Here is a 19,765-nt window from a genome sequence, read left to right on the forward strand (position 1 = left end):
AGACTGGTTGGGCAAACTCCCATGCACCCTCAAGTATCCTGGAGAGGATAAAGAGCTGGTCCAGTGTTCCGCGACCAGGACGAAAGCCGCATTGTTCCTCCTGTATCCGAGGTTCGACTAACGGACGAACTCTCCTTTCCAGCACCCTGGCATAGACTTTCCCAGGGAGGCTGAGGAGTGTGATCCCCCTGTAGTTGGAACACACCCTCTGGTCCCCTTTCTTGAAGATGGGAACCAATGAACCAAAATAAATATGAACCAAATACTGCTGGCATTACTGCTATTGGTAAATAAATAAATATCAAGTTTTATCCTGATTATTTTGTTGCAGTACTGAACTATTATTTCTGTGTGCTAATCAAAGACATGTCAACGTCCATGTCTAACTAGTTAACTATTGCAGCAACAGGTTTTTGAGGCAGCAAAGTTACCCTAGTGAAGAGAGTCTGTTCTGGCGGTTTCAGGTAGGTACGCTTGTTTTGTGTCTGTACTGCAAAGAGAATTTATTGTCTGAAATTATTATCAGCAATTTGGCACTTTATTCCCTTTTAAGGAAATAAAGCAGATTTTCAGGGCAAGTTTACAGTGTCTGTGCTGAACTAAAGCAAAAAAGACAAACAAACCCCTATTAAATTAAAAACAGACTCAAAAATGACTGAGTTCAACAAGGACATGTTCAAACCACTCAGCCACCCACGAGGCTTTACTATCAGGAAGTAGCAAGTTAGGCGCAGAGATTTATATTACTACCTTCTAACCACTCTCGCAGGTCAAAAAGTGAAATCAGCTTGTCAGCGAGGTGCTGACAGATTTCACAATCTGGCTGCAGAAGCACACCTGCAGCATATTATCCCGGATTTTATCTGTTTGCGCAGGTGTCGAAGACAAAGTAGGAGAGTACAACACAGCTACTACACAGAGGCGAACCCTGGTTCTGTTTTTTAAATTGTCAAATGGAAAAAGCAGAAATAAACAGAAGTCCGACAATCAGGATGAGACATGTTGATGAGACAAGAGCAACAGAAAGAGAAAAACAAAACGGAGACAAACCGAAATAGAAAGTGAATTAGAGGGAGCTGAAACGTACAGAGGGAGGTAACGAGGTTGCCAACGAACTCTTAAACACATTATTGCACATTTAGCGCCGTGGTATGTCAAGCACAGCTGAAACTGGGGAGACGGACAGACTGAACCACCTACAGTGTTTGCTGACAGAGAAACAGAGCGGCTAATGTCAACATGAGAGGTGCCGGTGACACAGAACATGATAAACACGTACACAAAAGGGACAGTCAGAGAGAGACGGTGGGATCTTGTGCACAGAGAAGACCAAAAAGCACTGGAAAAAAGTTCATCTGGTAATGGGAGAGCGCTAGTTGAGTAAAGCAAATGCAAAGCCATTACAGTCCAATGTAATGCTGGCACAGTTACACAGAGAAGGATGCTGACGCAGACATTTACGATGCATTTCATTTGTAGCAAGAAATTAAATTAACAGGCAGAGCTTGTAGTTAAAAAACTGTCTTTGGATGAGACCACAGTGGCTCGTGTTTCTTACCAGGTTTGAAGCAGATGCCTCAGCAAATGAGAGTCCTCTGGGGATGATCAGGATGTGGTCTTGTTCTTTACTGACTCGGCCCTAGGAGAAAACACAGATTGAGGACTAAAGGTTACTTTTAGTTAGAAAAAAAATTAACCAGACCCAAGTTGGGACTGCATTAGAATAACAAAGCATTAAGAAAGAGTTGAAATATGGACTAAACAGTCAGATCTGCAATTAAAACATGCTTGCCAGCAACCTCCCTGTACATTTCTGTGGGCAACAGGGAGTCAGATACAGCATGAAATGGAGGAACTTGGGTGGAAGTGGACTGCAGAGTGGTTTGCCGTGGTCCAACCACTATGGGGAGTCTAAAGTGGCTCAGATAGCGTGCCTTATATGAGACAGCCATTTGTATGTGTAGAAGTGTATCAGCTGAGCCATCAGCTGATGTGGTCACAAAGAAATTATTGCAAAATGCATTGAGGCATTGTAAAGTCATCACTACTAGACTTTCTTGGGAATTTTGCACGGCACTTAAATAAAAAAAAAAAGAATAGTGCAATATATAGCATTTAAACAAAGGCATAGAATAGTAGAGGACATTCTGAAAGTCTGTGTGGACAGTTTTTGAACTGTAGTATCAGTTTTCTGTAGAAAGTCAAAGGTTACAATAATCTTTGTTGTGAATGACAAGCCAGGTATTTAAGTTGTGATATTAAAGATGTTTTTGTAACCTCGAGACAATTACTGTTAGACTGAAACACCCTTGAAATGACAATAAAAGCTTTCTCTGCAAACAGACCCTCAATGTTTGTACCCGGAAATAATACAGGAGACGGTAAAATTTATGAACTAGATAGATAATAGGGAATTTCCAGTACATCTGTGCTTTTGGAGTAGTGTCTTACTGTGATGTAGGAGTTGGCGAAGTGTGCCCAGCTGAACAGGTCCACCAGTCTGTAGAGGCTGGCCAGTTTACAACGTGTCAGCTTCTCGCCTTTCACCATCGTGGTGGATTCCACTCCGTACAAGTCGTTGATGGGAGTGACCATCCCCAGGCCTAAATGATCATGGACGATGAGAGGAGGGGGAGCAGGAATGTTAAAAATGCAGATTGCGGATCAGGTGGTATTAATATCAGTGACAACCATTCAGGACCAGACATCTGTAGCTAGCATCTGGATTTGTATCTAATGGTGTATCTGACTCTACATGAGAATCCTAATTTACACAGTGGGGTGATGCGAGCAGCACTCAGTCCTTTAATGCCTTTTGTTGTCTTTAATTACAATATTTAAAAAATTAGCTAAACCAAAAGGCTACACAGTTTCTGACGTCTAATTTAGCATTAGTTGTGCATTCCAAGGCTTTGACTTCACATATGGGACTCTTGGACAGAAATTGCAAAGGATCAAAACCCATGGAAATATGCACGGCTTTTCCGGAGTCTGGGGCTGGGATGTCTAAGAGTATTTATGCCCTTAAGCACACAAAGCTCATGTTTGTGTATAGATCTCCTATATTCCAATATTGAGGCTGTGCTTTTGTTTTTCAGTGCAGTTCAAAGTTATTGCACCCAGGGCGCGGATGGCATGTGTTAGTGTCTGGTTGTCTGGGGTAACGAGCACAGTGACCACTTACTGAGGGGGGAAGTGTTGAAACCGGCAACTGTGCTGGCCATAAAGAAGTCTGCGATCTGCCTGAGGGCCAGCAGGCCAGTGGGGTTGTTCCCCTTCCGTTGCTGCTCTTGGATCAGGCTCTCCAATTCCTCCTTGAAAGCCTGAGAAAGATAGGGAAAGACAAAAGGTTGAGAGGGGACACGAGCCAACTGAGAACGTAATGTGTCAAGAACTACAAATCTAACCCTCAAATTAAGAAAAGCAACAGTAAAAAGGATTTACCGGTTAATCTTCACATTGTGACTTTTAGCACATTATCAAGCCTCGTTTAAAAAACAAAACAAAAACAAACATTTTTATTCCATATATAAAAATGAGCCTTTACGTTCAACACAGGGGGCTTTAATCAGGTGTTATGCAGCTTAACTGGGAGACACACACACCCACACACACACACAAAACGAAAACATTTCACTGAAACTGGACATCCAGGTGTATTAATCTCAAAGTGAGGCAATATCACAAAGAAAACTAAGACTATGGCGAGACAGATGAAGATAGGAGGGAGGAGAAAGGAGTAGATTAGTAGTGACAGAGAGATAAAAGAGCAAAAAGATGTGGGAACATTCAAAGAGACAGGAAGAATGCGAGTAAAGACAGGAAGATCGTGGGAGACGTGCTAATCACAGATTAGACATCCTATTTGGGTGTCAATCTGAATCATCCTAAGAGCGCTCTACGAAGCTGGGCCCAGATTGGCTAGATACACAACAAGCTCCGGAAAGGTTGCTCGTCTGGTTAGCTCGCTGCTTGTGCTTTGATTGGCTGCTTGGTGTAACTGGGAGAAAGTTAGTTTGTAGCTAATCCTCTTGTCCAGTCATCTGCTGAGTCCACAGACACGATACAGTATATGCTAACAAGCTCTTATGCAGACCCCATAAACGCACAGCTGATTGAGTGACATAATACAGAGTACTGGGTAAAGCATCTTTCTCACAGTGCTCATAAATCAAGTCGAGTCATAAATCCTATTGTAGATGTTAGCGTTTGAAATATGATGGTGTTTAAAACTGCAGGTAATATTCAGCTAGGCTGTATAGATAACAGCAAATGAAGTAATAAACCCATCTGTATCTCCAGATAACCTTTGTAAGGTTTTAACCTCCCCCGGGGGCTTTCTCACCTCTCTACCAGCTGACTTTACTAAAGCTGTAACCAGTACGTGCGGGTTTCGGCATTTAATCACAGATGTGATGTTCTTATACAGCACATGCCGACGACAGGTAAAGTCCGACAGTCTGAGTTTGAGATATTTGATTTGATCAGCAAGAGTTTATTTTGTGTTATCGTTTGTTTTGGTTTCAACTTTTGTTTCTACCTTTTCCTAGCAGACCTTGGTCATCCAAATAGCCTCATCAATGAGGTGTTGTAGGTAGGTAATTGCAAATAAAAGGTAAGTTGTTACTGATATACCATCAAGCTAAAGCTAAGTGATTATCAAATCACAGATACTGTTAGCATGTATGACTTAAGGTTTAAATAACTTGTGTAACTTATTTTAAAACCAAAAGATCAGAAGTGTTTGACACATCTTTACTGACTTCTATTCCTTCTTAGTGTTTATGTGCCATTTAACACAGAGTCTCTTCTAAACACATCTGTCCAGATCAATTAGTTGTTTTCATCATCTATTCATCTCATACACCTTTACATTTCCGTCTATCAGGTAAATCATTAAAATCTTTAGTTTTGTCTCCAATTGAACTTGCCATCATCACTGACAATAACAAAAACACTATGAAGCCTCTTTAAAGTCCTGATTGAAACTTAACACCAGTGATGGAAACCTCTGGAAAGAAAAGAGCACCGCAAGAAAGCTGAATGAATCCACAAACCCTTTTTCCGAGCAATGAAGCCTCCAGTAGGAAAACATCCAATATTGATACCTTTATTTCAGTACTTATGCAACAGTCCACACACTCCCAGTGGAGCTGCATTAGTGCACAAAAACATCACTGACACTTAACTTCCTCTTTTGCCCTTCAGTCACCACACTGGGATGAGTCCATTAGTGTTATGCGAATGTTTTGTCGTTAAATGTGGATCAACCCCCTGCGTCAGGACACTGCTGGTTCTGAACTACAGCCAGACATTCCTCCATCCCTGGTGGTGAGGTTGCTGGAGCAACTGGTCTGCTGCGGATGTCTGACAGTGGTGGGTCTTCTTTGTTTTAAGTTGCTGTTGTTCTGGGTGTCAGTGTTTCGGAGACTGTTGTGCAATCAGACTGACATTAAAGTCACTGTACTAAACCTACAGTAAATTAGAGCCGTGACTCAGAAACGTATCACTGCGGCAGAATCCGTGTTCCCGACTCAACTACAAAGTTCAGTCTGTGCCTAAAAGTTCTCTCTAATCTCAAACTGCGAGCTTGTCACTAGTTGTTCTTGTGAAACTGATGACATAACATGAGCAGAAATCCCATCATTTGGTACAGTTAAACCTTTGACATTGACATTCTACCGTTCCTTAGAAGTGGCTAACATTTAGCTATTTAAACACTTAGCACATACCCACCAGAGTTGTGGGCCTGGACACTACGCTGATAATAAGTCCAGTATACTGCATTTCTGACCTTTTCTCATTAAGTGCTGAGGGATACAAGATGCATAACAAATGAAAGGGAAAGTAGTATCAAGTGCAATCAAAAAAGCTACAGCGTTTAACTCTATTGACTATAAATATTCTTCCACCTTGGAATTCACTCATTCCATTTTGCAGTCACTTGTCTCCAGTTGCCTAGGTAACACTAACATATTTATTACCAGGTCATTTATTAATCAGCTGTTTCCTGCGCTCTCATTGATAGTTGCTTCCATCACTTGCCTGGAAGTTGAGTAAAGTTTATCTCATCTCCAGCCCACTTTGGGTCATTTCTCCTGTAGTCACTTAAAGTTACAGAATATAATTCACGTTCTCTGATCCCTGGTCAACATTTCACTGCGAACACAGCTTAAAGGCAGAGAATATGATTGGCATCATTTCTTGATCATCAAATCCATCCATGTCCCTTGAGACCACTTCTAACAGGATACAGTTCTTTCAAAGAGTAAAGTTGATCATTCCAACACTGCAATGATTTCCAGGAACATGATTTTTCTCTACAGGGACTGGCAGACACAAAACATTCCAGCAAAATGCCTCTCATGACAGAGCTGCTAGATCAACACACTGTAGGAGTTAAGGACTTTGGTTTTTCCTTTAATTTGTCAACCAGTTTCCGTGTGACTCTTCAGTAGCTGAATGCGCCACCATGTTCAGCAATGTAGACCAAGGCAATGAGCAAGATGAAACAAGAGAGATGTGAGAGAGTTGCAGACCCAGAAAACAAAATAACAAGCTGAATAGCTTCATAGAGCTTACTGGAACCACAAAGAAACCACAGAACCACACGCTATTCATTGTTAAAAGAAAAATGTCATCCCAAAAGAACATGGTTCAGTCATGGTTCTTGTGTTGCTTTAGATTTACAACACAAGCACAATTACCTGTTCAGTACATGGATTCAAATGGCAAACATTTGTGCCAATCAAGTGGCAGAAAACACATGGGCATAGCAACACACACACACGCGCGCGCACACACACAGGCATCTGCTCTACAATTTATGTTTCGCCATTCCCAAGAAGATTATGACAGCAGGGATTAGGTTCCCACAGAATAATCCAGGGACCAAAAAGTGGATCGTATCATTAATATTCAGCAAAACCTCCACATCTCCACAACAACTAAATGACCGTCACATGTCAAGTTTCCCTTTTAGCCACAGTGCTCTACCTGCTCATCGTTTAAATACAGTTTCCACCTTGACAACCTTGACATGTGGGGGATGGGTGTCAGGTGAGTTTGGTGAACCAAACTCACCAACAGACAACCAGGCTAATCAAGTCTCTCCACTTACTGGAGGAAAAACAAAACAAAACGATCCAATCAGAGAAATGAGGAGGTGTTTTCATGGCTGCTCCAAAATGCCAACAGCCAATCTTTCAAAATTGAACTGCAGCGCTGCTGAGAATGTTAAGTCGACATGAGGGCTGGAGCTCGGCCAGTTTCTCAGTGGAAGGGTAAAAGGCTGAGGGTGGTGAATATTAAAAAAAAAAACAAAAAAAAACGAAAAATCAAACTGAGTATCTGTAGGAAAACACAAATGGAGTTTCAGATCTTTAGAATCCAGTCTATGTTATGTTAATTTAGCATTTATTTTATATTACAGTTGGCTGATATCGAGCTTTTTCATGCACATATTTGAGCTGATTGACTGAACCATGTTCTTGTGTGGTCTTGTGTGATTAGACCAGTAGAGAAAGATATTTTTGGTGCTATTCCACCGTTTCTGTTAAAACTGGTGTTGCAGATGCAGGTGACGTTTAAACCGTTGATGTCATCCTGTGGAAAAGACAGACGGGACTTTTTAATGAGAGTGTTGGAGCAAAGTCGACCTTGCACGTCTGTGCTTGTGCTCAAAGAAATCTGTGTTGCTCCCGATAGTTTCACCATTACCTCACACACACACACACACACACACACACACACACACACACACACACACACACACACACACACACACACACACACACACACACACACACACACGTCTTCATGTAAAATTACAGTTTTCTATGAGTCATTGCAACACAGTTTAACTGAGTGCAATACGAAACAGGTTACTGCTTTAAACTTTAAAAGATGAATATTAAGTTTCAAGTAATGTAGTGTCTTCTACAAACTATCTTGGGATCATTTACCGTCACAGGTTAGGTTTACGTTCACCTTGAAAAAATAAAAAGCCTTGCATTACAGCCAAACTGAAGGAACACAATGACCTGCAATTTCAGGGTTGCTGGTAATAAACTGCATCTATCTAAAAAAAAGAAAAAGAAAAGAAAAGCACAGGCCAGGTGAGGCCTGTAATTTCAGACATAGCCTCTACAGTTATGTCAGCACAATGCTTTTCCTTCAAGCCACCAACGTGACAGTGTTACAAAGCATACAGCTGCCTGCCTGCAAGCTCACCAATGCTATTGATTCCTCCTCATCTAACCTCTGAGCCTGCACCAGTAGAATTTGTCCCCAACAGCAACGGCAGCAACATCTCTCTCACGTACTCGACATAAACCCCTTACTGTCTTCTAGGATGATACACTTTACAGACAGCGAAATAAACATTGGGAAGAGGAAATGCATTCTAGTGACTGCAATCTAACAAGGTGGTTTATCGATGTATGAAAACAACCATCAATAGTGTTTGAGTGTCTTTTTGTGCATTAAAAAGATCTGCTGATAACAATTTTTGTACCCAATCCAGCTTCTTTCATAATACATAAACTGCCATCTGAGAACATATCCTGGAGCACATCATCACTCACCTGAAAGTACAACGCCACACAATATCGAACCCCTTGCAGTAATGTTCACATAAAGACGTTCTAGACCAGGGGTGTCGAACTCCAGGCCTCGAGGGCCGGTATCCTGCAGGTTTTAGATATTACCCTGGGTCAACACACCTGAATTAAATGATTAGTTCATTACCAGGCCTCTGGAGAACTTCAAGACATGTTGGGGAGGTCATTTAGCCATTTTAATCAGCTGTGTTGGATCAAGGACACATCTAAAACCTGCAGGACACCGGCCCTCGAGGCCTGGAGTTCGACACCTGTGTTCTAGACCAACTTTATTCCAAGAAACTTTATTTAAAGGGCCATACAACCATATTTTCACAAATTTATTTGAAAACCAAAGCTCGGTCTTCAGTTTGGAACCGAGCATTTAGAGCAAACAGGTTTTGCATAGTCTCTGGCTCTGAACACAGCAGTCCAATCCTATGTTTACAAGGGGCAGCCAATCAGAAGCCAGCTGGGTTAAAAAGAAGGTGCCCTTAAAGAGAATGGAGCCAAAACAGTTCGTTTTAGACAGGGGATGGACTAAGAGTTGAATCATGCAAAGCTACTCTAGCTGAAGAATATAACTATAGAAGTGGAATCTTTTAATATATGTCGACTTTTATTTAGCGTCATAAGGTCACTATTAGTGGTGCATCTCTAGTTTTAAATAGTATCATGCAGCTATTTCATGGTAATTTGGATGTTGACTAGAGCATTTCTATCTCTGATTCTAAATGAAAAAAAATATATATTGATTTAAGCTGCCATATGGAGAAACTTGATTATACCCAGTGGATTTTTTTCTCTCTTTTTGAGGTTACACAAAGTGGATGTAACACTTCAGCATGTTGCTCTGTTATCCTGAGGGCGCTGCTTCACGGCTGGAAGTTCAAGACCTAAAAGATCCTGTGAAATGCCAAACTGAAACACAGCCGCCAAGATCTGGCTCTGAGAGGAAAGGCGGTGGTTTTTAAAAGAGTCTCTGGAGTGAGTTCAGCCACTAATGTTCTATCAAATGAGACCTTCAGGACTACAACAAGAAAAGGGGGAAAAAAACGTAAATGAGAGCAGGCATGACATTTGCTTCACACGAGGGGGTTCTCAGCAGAACCTAAAGCACCATAAATTATCCACTTGTGTTTTCTGGAAAGTGCATGCAGGGGGATTGCACTTCCTCTGCAAACCACAGGACAAGTGCAAATACGGCTGAGTAAATTTACCGCTTGGCATCAGTAAATCATTTCTGCAGGTGATGAACAGTCTGTGCCACAAGATGGAGAGAAGTGGAGAAGTGGGGGGAAGATGAAGGGGGGGGGGGGGGTATTAACACAAGAGAAAACAAGACGGGCAATGACGATGAAAACGGAAGCAGCGTGTGAAGGCACAACTCCAATTCAATTTGGTCTGATTTAATCTCATTCTGATGGCATTTTAACCTTTTGGACCAACAGTGGCAAATCAAGTCACGTCAACCTAGTTCTCAGCAGTTAGAGGGAAACACAGAGGCTTTACTGCCATGACAAAATGAAGCGTGGATTTTTAGCCAAAATCCTCCTTGCAAACATACATAACAGAAAAACCACCCCAAGGCTCAAAGGCCACCTCGACAAAATTCTAATCATTGCATGTCACAGAAAACACTCATCAAAAATCATCAAAAAACAGTAGAAAGTAGAAAGATCTTCCTTTTCAATTCCCTCTTCAGACGATTGACACACACAATAACAAGAAGTTCTATAGCGGAAAAACATGTTCTACTGTTTATCTTAAGGCTACTGGCGAAACCTGGCCGTGTCTCTCTTTAAGTGCTTTAAATATAACGTCATCACATCAACAGGACGAGTCATTATTTTTCAGCCATCTCCGTTTTGTCACACTGCTGGTATGCCCGTCATTGTTGCACACAAGCAAAAATCACAGTTGTAGCTCTACAGTAGATAGCTGGATATGTTGAACAGCTCAAGGTTTGACTTTAGACTTTAAATGTAAACACAGCTGAATGAATGAGGCAAGTGGATCAAGTCAGCTGAGTTGATTCAGACCTGCCTAGTCTATATTCGTCCAGCTTTAAATACAACCTGCCATTGGAGCAATACAAACATGTAATCTGGAGCCGCCACTAGACCCATAACACTGGAATGAAAACAAATAGAGAAAGAAAAATGGAGAGAGAAATGAGGAAAGCAAAAAAAGAAAAAAAGTATATACAGCTGGTTGCTGTAGTTGAATGAAAAAGTGCAAACTGAGAAAGAAGGAAGACAGAAATGGAGATAAGCCTGTGTCCAGCTGGTGCCACACACACACACTTCTTATTGTTGTTACGGCTGAATATGAATAAAGAAGCACTGAGACTAACTGTCTTCGTGTACGGGCTGCAAACACTATATAAGCCAAAGGGAACCACCTGTCACTGCTGACTGAAAGCTATTTGGCTCAAATTCAAAACCGCATAAAGCGGGAATACCATACAGACATACCACTGTAGCACACAGGCAAAGCTACAAGTACATACACACACAGTTAGATGCAGTTGCAAATAATAGTGAAGGGTAACCTGCGATGTTCAGATGTTAAATAATAAAAATTATTACAAGTGGAAAAAATATGTCTTTTCAAGATTGATACTAAAAAGTATTTGGTGTAAAAATGTCCACATGAGAAAAATAGCTGAAAATTATAATTAAGCATTTATAGACATGTTGAAAATACATGTCAACGTGGTAGATTCCTTTAGTTTGGAAAGTTTAGTTTTGCTTGCACTGGTGTTATAATGTCAGGCAGCTCTCTCACCGACCTCCTCTGCCATTAATTCAGTAATCTAAATCAGTGCGTCTGTATCAGCAGTGAAGTTAGAGACATAGCACAAAAAGGCCTGAGCCATTCGGCTCTGGATCAAGAACGCCCTGCAGCAAACTGTCTGCATTTAAGGGCCCTGTTTTAAGTAGACAGTCATTTTCTCTCCTACAGCTTACTTGCGGTACTCCCGCTCTCTCTCTGACACACACATGATACCAGCAGAGGATCAAGTGGAAACCTGGATCAGGAGCAGCGATACTGCCCTTCCAGACATCTGGCACAAAATACGGCACGCCAAGAAAACCACTCTGAGCATGTGCAGAATGTAGATCAAATTTAAAGTTTAAAAAAAAAAAAAAAAGTACGGGTCAAACCACCAAGCTGTTACTACCCAGAGTTGATCACGCACATAGACACTTCCTGGATTGTACACAATCACTCTCCTTCTCTAGAAGGTTGTTTTGCATCTGCATCATTCATTGCATGTGTAACGTCTAACTTTATCCTGTCCCCAGCCTTATCATTTGTCTGTGCCTGCTGATTTGTCACAGCCTGCTGCTGTGCATACTCTTTAATAAGTGTATTTGTTACTTTAAAGTAATCCCAAGTACAAATGCATACTGACACATGTACACACCTTGCACCTGCGTCCCCTCGTAAACAGTGTGAAACATTTCAGCTAAAGACCAGCCTTGAGTCAATATCGCAAAGTAAATAACGCCAGTGTGCAGGCTGAAAGGCCCTGTTGTAAAATCTCCACACAGAGTGATGCAACTGTTCAAAGGGCACAATACAAATAGCAAGATAGGACAACAGTGTGTTGTCTTTACAAGAACTTGCGTTTTCTCAATAAGGACGGTTGGGATATTTTTGCAAACAAATTTTATGCTCAAAAATCCACAAAATAATATATGCGTGCAAAATAGAGCTAAAAAAAGACGACTTCTTTCTGTGATTCTGAACTTTTTGAATGTCTCCTTGTGTTGCACAATCTTCACCCTACATTTTGAAGTTGGCGCCAACAATAAAATGCAGCACAGATAAGATATCACGGTGCTTTACCTTTCCAGAACAATGAACGATTATTTTAAATAATAAAATAAAAATAAAAATCGAGTGTGCGATTGCCAGGAGGCTCAAACATCTAACTGCACCATAAAACAGTAACTCTTAAGAATTCAGACCTCCAAGGAAAGGAAATCGGATAACATTAGTTGTCTTTGCTAAGATTTTTGTCAAGGAGTTGTTTACTTTAAAAAACCTGACCTAACATGAGTGCTCTTAGTGGGAGGGCACTTGAAGAGATTCAACGGTAAGTTTGAAAGAGGGTGTGGCAGCTTGTGGTTATATTAAAGCTTGAGCAAAGCCAGCTGCTGACTGCTGTGATTCTTTAGTCGGTGTCATAATACCAAGGGAAGCATGAACGCACAAGCACATGTGATGCATTCACTGCTGTAACTTATTTTGAAACCCCTTGATTAGGGAATAATAACTGACACAAAGGAGAAAAAAGGGAACCGATTACACAAACATTTAGTCAGTGAGGTGAAACCTTTGCTTTGCTTAAACAAGTTCTCCATTAAATTGGAGGAAAAAAAACATTACTCTTTTTTGGCAAAGTATTAGACATTTAATACATCTGTTTATCTTGTTCACAGTTGTGGGAGGCAAGAGGAAGTTCCAGCAAGCACCAAACAGGTAAAACAGACAGCTCATTTATCAGGGGGCACAGAAATATGAATAGGCTGACATCTACTTTCATGTTTATAGTTGGAGACTAATAGCCAATGCATTCAAGAAATCTGAAAACGTGGAATATAAAGAACAATGCAGATATGAGCAGGGCATATAAATCCCACAAAGATAGGCTTTTTTGCCAGTCGGTAGATTCTCCAATCCTGCAGCTTAAAGCTTCCTCGACTACAAACATTGTTTGTAACCATGATGCTCCATAATCAGGCCCATCAGCAAGTTAGCAACCCGAAATGTATTATCCGTTTCAAAAATATCCGTCAATGGGCTGCTTACCACATTTGCCCTGCACTGTGTAAAAGGAGGATTCAGCCACTTAAGGTGTTGGTTGATACAGTTGAACTGCTTGGAAAACACTCAAGCTCTGTACAAGAAGGGCCAATGTTGGCTCCATCTTCTGTGCAGGCTGAGGTCTTCTGGGGTGTGCAGGTCCTTTACGACACAGCTATGGCTTCTGCAGTCTTTTATCTAGTTGTCTGCCAAGTAGGTGGCAACATGAAGCAGGACCAGAAACGACTCAATAAACTGGTGAATAAGGCCGGCTCTGTTTCCTCGACTCCACAGAGGTTATTTGTGAGACAAGGATGTTACCCGAGCTAATAACCTTCACGGACAACACCACCTATCACCTGTATGAGACAGTGGAGGCTGCACACTACAATACCCTATATAAGATAAATACCTAATAAAAGAAAATATTCAGTGTATCTATTATTAGTCACACTGCACTTTTTGTACATACAAAAAAACTCTGTGACATATCTTTTGTGTTTTAACATATACACTTCCTCGGAGTGGGATTAATAAGCTCTGTCTATCCATCTAGAGGTTGCTCCCCTTTAGGCAGTATCCCCCAGTAGGCAAATGTACACTAGTGATGTCTTTAAAACCTCAACGTGTTAAAAATTGTTTGCTCAGTCTCTAAATTTGCACCAAGGGGTCACTAACATTGACATTTACGTGTTTAAAAAGAAACAAAATGATGTGTTTTTCTCTTAACTTACGGGGCTCTGTAGTATCTGTGTGACACGTTTCTTCTGCTCCAAAACGTTGAAGTCCTGTCGGAGGTCGGGAGACATGTTCCTGGCCCTGATGTACTCCGGATCATTCACGTCGACACGGTCGAAGTAGCGCTCCTTAGTACCTCCACCAGGCGGAGGAGGGGTGGTCACCACCCCCTGATGGCTGTCCGCACTCATGCCTGTTTCACCTCACTTGCTTGCTCTACAGCTGCCACTCTGACTGTCACCTGAAAAGCAGAAAGGTTGACATGTTACATGACACATATGAAGCAATTTTTTAAAAAAAAGGCAAGCAAGGAGAGTTTAACATTTAAATTAAAAGAATATTTGTTCAGGGTGTTTGTGGTTTTTATGCACGTAAAATGAAGGGTGGTAATATACCAGGAAAAGGTGTAGCATGCAAATAAAAAGGGCATCAAGATCTAAGTCAGATTAGCCTGTAAGGAAAAATGCAAAAGCTGAAATGTGCCATGTATCGATCACAGGATTTATACTTTTGTCGCTCTTAAACATGAATATTTTTCAATGAAAGTTAGTTGAATGCCAACAAACAGTCATGTTTAAAATTAGCTAAAGGCACGTAGCATAAACGAGACCAATGATGAGTAAGAAAATGGCATGCCTACCACCTCTCTTTTATCAGATGAAAACACACGGAGGTGTATCATAAACAGGAAAAGGAAGTCCCTGTTATCTCTATACCATAGAGGTGCTACTCTTCGGTTTGATGGAAATAAAAGTTCTATCCTGCAGTTCATGTCATTCGCTTGCTGAGTCACGACTACATGTAGGTCTTGGTTAGGTCACACTGACAGATCAACTAACAAAGCATACAAATGGGGGCGGGAGGAATTTTGTTTTGACATCCAAGACCTTGACTGCTGAGGTGGTTTACTCCCACTGTTCATTCTCAGGTCAACTGGCATGACAAGCATTTTGCAGGATGCAGGAATTGGTAAATGCAACAATAGAAAATGACTTCAGCGCTTTGCTTTCAGGCCAAGAGTCAAAGCCAATAAAGTCAAAACAAAAATACTAATACAAAAGATTAAAAAACAAAATGCAAGCAGAGCTTTAAAATAAATAAACACTGCATCTTCCAGGAGCCCTTGTTAGCATACGCAGCTGCAGTTACAGTGCCAAATAGTAAGATGCTGGTGTATCATGAAGAGGCGGAGCTTATGGGATGGCTACCAGATGGTGTCTTGGCTTGGACAACAGAGGAATGACAGCAAAAAAAAAAGTTCAAGGAAATAGATCCGAAGTTTTTTTTTCTTTTTTTTTTTTTTAAAATGCAGTAGTCATCTGACAGCACCAGAATTAAAATGTATAGGTTCCTGTGCCAGCACAGAGTCCTCCTGTATTTCAATTCAGCGTTGTCATCTTAGCTTAACACTATAAGAAACAGCAGGGTTTGAGCGGTGATTTAGATTGACACATGCCACTAAGCCACTCATTCAGGTCAAACGCCAATTAAAACTGTGGTTGAGATTAGACAAGAGTCACACACAAAACAAAGTTTAACGAACTCCTCACACATGGATGACAAATTAACCAATATTTTCCTTACTCATCACTCACATTGGCGTGTGACTGATTTATGGTTTTTCTCTCTCTCTTCAGGAAGAAGCCTGAACCCCGAGGCTGAAATAAAAAACACTCCATTTGTGTGTTTACTCAAATATCCATTAAACATCAGTATTTCCTATATGTCTTTACCTCTAAGAATCCAGGACTCAGGAAACCACTCTTTGTCTGCCTGATCTCCCTGCCATAGCTCTGATTTATACTATAAAAACAAATAAAAGCCTCCCAAAAAGTAAAATCCTCTTTAACTGAAGGCAGCTGGGCAGCACAGAGTTATGTAACATGATATTGAATTCATCCTCCTGCCCGCACTGTTTTGCTTGCTGAACAACTTTACACAGGCCTGATCAACAAAAGCCCAAGACAAAAGGTTTTGAGAGCAGGACTTTGATATAAAGACTTGTATAAAGATGCATTTGCTGTGCTGTCCTGTTTCGTGCTTTATATCCACAGCTTTTCCTATATCTTCGACTGCAGGTATTCTGAGGAATACCACGTGGGAGAAACTTGACAGATGTGTAAATAAGAAATGCATTTAAGGACGGTGTGATTGACAGTAGAAGCTCACGCATAAAGTTTGCTGACTGGAATCTCTGCATGGCTGAATGCAACAGCTGTAGTTTCACCAAAATAAAACGACTCCCCCAACCCCCCACTCACACTCACATGCCTGAATACACCACCCCATCCCTGCTCTGTCACAACTTCAGCAGTCCCCAGCATGAACTTCCACCACCCCACCCCCACCTCCCCCAGTCTCTGTCAATAGATCATTGTCCTCATCTCGAATCATCTCAGTCTGTTCAGATCCAGAGGAATCGACGTTTTTGGAGCAGTGGGGGTGGTTGTGTGTGTGTGTGTGTGTGCGCATTTGAGAGAATGCACAATTAATCTGAGTAAGAATGAAACCCGATCCTCACATTACACCAGCAACATTTATAATCTTAATTTCATGCTCGATGACAGATGCTTACACTTTTTGAATGCAGCCCACTGAAGATGCCAGTTTATACTGAGCTTTGTTCAGTGAAAGACTGGAATTTACAAAGGCAATGGCCATTAAAGTGTGGCATTGCGTGATAACGCTATTATTGCAGTCGATGTAAACTTCACAATTCTATGGCTGATAAATGAGGTGGGCTGTGTTTACTGATGTGCACTAGACTGTGACTGCAGCACCCGAGGTCAGCACAACCTCAAGACCTTTAGTGACCCTTCCTCTTTTTCCTCCTTTTCCTCCCATCTGCACGTTTAGAAGCACCAACAGACAACATGTTTTCATCTGAGGGTAAGCTGTCCATGAAAAAGTTCCCATTTATAAAACAGTGCCACGAATCACTGCTACGAACCACAGAATGCTCAATGTGACTTTAGTTAGTTAGATAACAAATGCAGCGAGTTAAAATTGAGCTTGGCCTTAACTATCAGGTAAGAATAAGAGGTCAGGCATAAAAACCAACTGTACAATACAACTGTATTTAATAAGTTATTTCATGTATAAAATGACAGAAAGTAACTTAAAGTGCTAAAAGAATGACTTGAAATATCTTATTCGGCCAAAATACATCAAAGCAACTCTTTACAGTTCGTTACATCCTAATGTAAAATCTTATTTATGTGTAGTATGAAAATATTTGCTGCAGAGAAGAGATAGACGAGAAAAAAGGACAATTAAGGATGCGTACATGTTTGTGACTTTTCGCTGCAGTTCAACTGACCACTTCCTTGTATTTGAATTGGTTCTGTGGACAGCCTCCATTAGTGGAACTCGATGTTTATCTCTAAGACAGAGGACTCATCCATTACACACTAATACTTCTGACATTTGGAAATGGAGAGCAAGTGCCTGAGACAAGGCATAACTCTCCATCTTCATCTGATGACAGCTGGCTAATCTAGAAGCCTACACAGACCTCTCTCCAGTCCTTTAACTCTGCTCTGTTTCACTTTTATCCATCTCACTCTGATGTTTCGTCGTATACAATACGCAAACTTGCTAGAAAGGCAGGAGTAAAGCAAGAAGCCATGAGTAAACATATGTAGTCACAAAAACTCCCTAAAATGCCGAGTGACACTGCCCGGGCTCTCCACTCACACACATGCATGCAGCTACTGTCTTTATCGTGCTGGGGCAGATGGACTTCAAAAGCAAGCCTGCCTACATCTCTGCCACCTCTAAAAATAGACAAACTGCCTTTTGGGCTGTGTTACAACCCTAATAACAACAATACCAGGAAAGAATCTGTGCGCCGCTAATTATATCCCCGAGTGCTGCAAAAAGCAGCGCGAACACACACGCACACAGTGACCTGTAGCGTAAACTTTGCTAATGCACACACCCAAACACACAGAGACAAGTAGGTGCGTTCCCTGTCCAAACACGCCTGCGTGAGAGCTCTAGCAGTGAAACTGAAGGACAATGTTTGAGCCAAAAGCTCAGCAGCTTACATGATCCTCCAGCGGCTTTGCTATGAGATGAGGAAAGCTCCTCTTGAATCCATCACTGTGCCAGCAGCAAGCGTTACCCATGACACAGGGTAATGCCTGGCTATCAGTTTAAGCTGATGGTTTCTTATGAAATCTTGATTTAGAGCAACGACTAGTGACTGTGAATGCATTTTAACTTGCAAATATATTCAGTCTAATATGTTTCTCTCTATACTTCATCTGTAAGGATTCTAAAACACTCCCTGCTATCTTCCTTCACAGAGCTAATCTTCTCTGGTGCTCACACTCAGTGCACTATTATTGCCAGACGTGTTTACAGTGCAGAGGTCTATATGCCTGAGCGCCCTGGCAGCCACACTGACATGGAATTCCCCTAAAATTGCCAATCGTTTTTTTGGATAGTAACCTTTGGAGTCATGCCCCGGGTTCTAGTGGGAGCAGAAAACAGATCCCAAGTCGGATGAATGAAACAAAAACATCCGTCCATACAACAGAGGGAATACATACAAAATATGCAAACAGGTGTACTGACACAAGCAGCCGACACACAAATATAATGCAAGCACAACCAACCTTGTGTTTATTTCCTACGTGGTCAGTGAATGGGAGAGAATGGGGAGTAGTAGTAGGCAGCTGAGGCAAAACACATGTCTCTGTTTTTCACTGCTGCTTGGTGCCCGTGCACAAATTCCACCAGTGAGTCCCAGAAAGAAGCCGGGAGAGACGAGAGAGAAAGAGCGGGATACGAATAACCAGGCGGCGATCAGAAAACCAGTCTGTCCACGCGTCCCTGCAGATTTTCCATATAAATGCTCCTCGGTGAAGCTGCCAGCAGACAGCAGATTCTCCCAGATTCTTACAGTCTCCCCGTCTTGGCTGCTCCAGCGTTCATCAGATAGAGAAGTATCAACAGCTGTGAGTGTGTATGTGAGAGGATCTGTGTATGTGCGTGCCCTCAGTGAATGGGGGCGTGTGTTTGTGTGGAAAAGAAGCTAAAGCGACCACGTGATGCAAGCTTAATCCCCCGCCCACTGGCTAAAAAACACACACACACACACACACACACACACACACACACAGGCTTTTTGACCAATCAGAGCTCAGGCTCACACACTAATCACACCTCCCCTCCTCCACTGCCTTCTCTCTCCCTCTCTCCATCTAGTCTAGCCTTTTTCTTCCTCTCTTTTTTTCTTTGATCCATTCACATCCCTCACATTCCACTAGCCGCTCTCGCTCGCTTTCTTTTTATGTCTCTCATTCACACCCACTGCTGTCCTTCCCCCCTCGCTGGGCGACTGTACTAAAGGTCAGTGTTTATTAGTTTGGCTGGAAGCAGCATAACTGCAGCCGCACAACCTGCTGCAGCAGAAACTGCTCGGCTTTCACTGTCACTTCTGCCCCATTGAATCAATGCTATCTGGCTCTCTGATAAAATCAAATACCAACAGCCTTACAAAAGAACATTGTTAAAAAGTATCATTTAATGCCATAATTCAGTCACCCGTCTGTCAATACATCTGTCACATGACAGCTCTCTGCAAGTCTGTGGCCCTACTC

At 41.7% G+C, this 19,765-nt stretch overlaps 1 protein-coding gene across 11 annotated transcripts in view; it reads right to left on the reverse strand.

Moving 5' to 3' along the window:
- The window catches only part of add3a (adducin 3 (gamma) a), a 103,955-nt gene that overhangs the window by 20,210 nt on the left and 63,980 nt on the right, over positions 1 to 19,765 (reverse strand). For 6 of the 11 annotated variants that reach the window (XM_086296416.1, XM_086296413.1, XM_086296415.1 and 3 more), the window contains exons 1-5: positions 18,779 to 19,170; positions 14,153 to 14,397; positions 3,185 to 3,323; positions 2,452 to 2,603; positions 1,559 to 1,639 (exon numbers count right to left, since the gene is read on the reverse strand). In XM_086296416.1, the coding sequence (XP_086152542.1) occupies positions 1,559 to 1,639; positions 2,452 to 2,603; positions 3,185 to 3,323; positions 14,153 to 14,347 (567 nt within the window). In that variant the 5' untranslated portion in view covers positions 14,348 to 14,397; positions 18,779 to 19,170. Of the gene's footprint in view, positions 1 to 1,558; positions 1,640 to 2,451; positions 2,604 to 3,184; positions 3,324 to 14,152; positions 14,398 to 18,778; positions 19,171 to 19,765 lie in introns of those variants that run through there. The other 5 variants (XM_086296409.1, XM_086296407.1, XM_086296411.1 and 2 more) reach the window with 1 other exon arrangement.

The sequence above is a fragment of the Aulonocara sp. 'chitande type north' Nkhata Bay genome, linkage group LG6 (assembly GCF_057382095.1).
Source record: "Aulonocara sp. 'chitande type north' Nkhata Bay isolate Kocher_YH1m ecotype deep benthic linkage group LG6, A_spYH_male_GT1.1, whole genome shotgun sequence".
Lineage (NCBI taxonomy): Eukaryota > Metazoa > Chordata > Actinopteri > Cichliformes > Cichlidae > Aulonocara > Aulonocara sp. 'chitande type north' Nkhata Bay.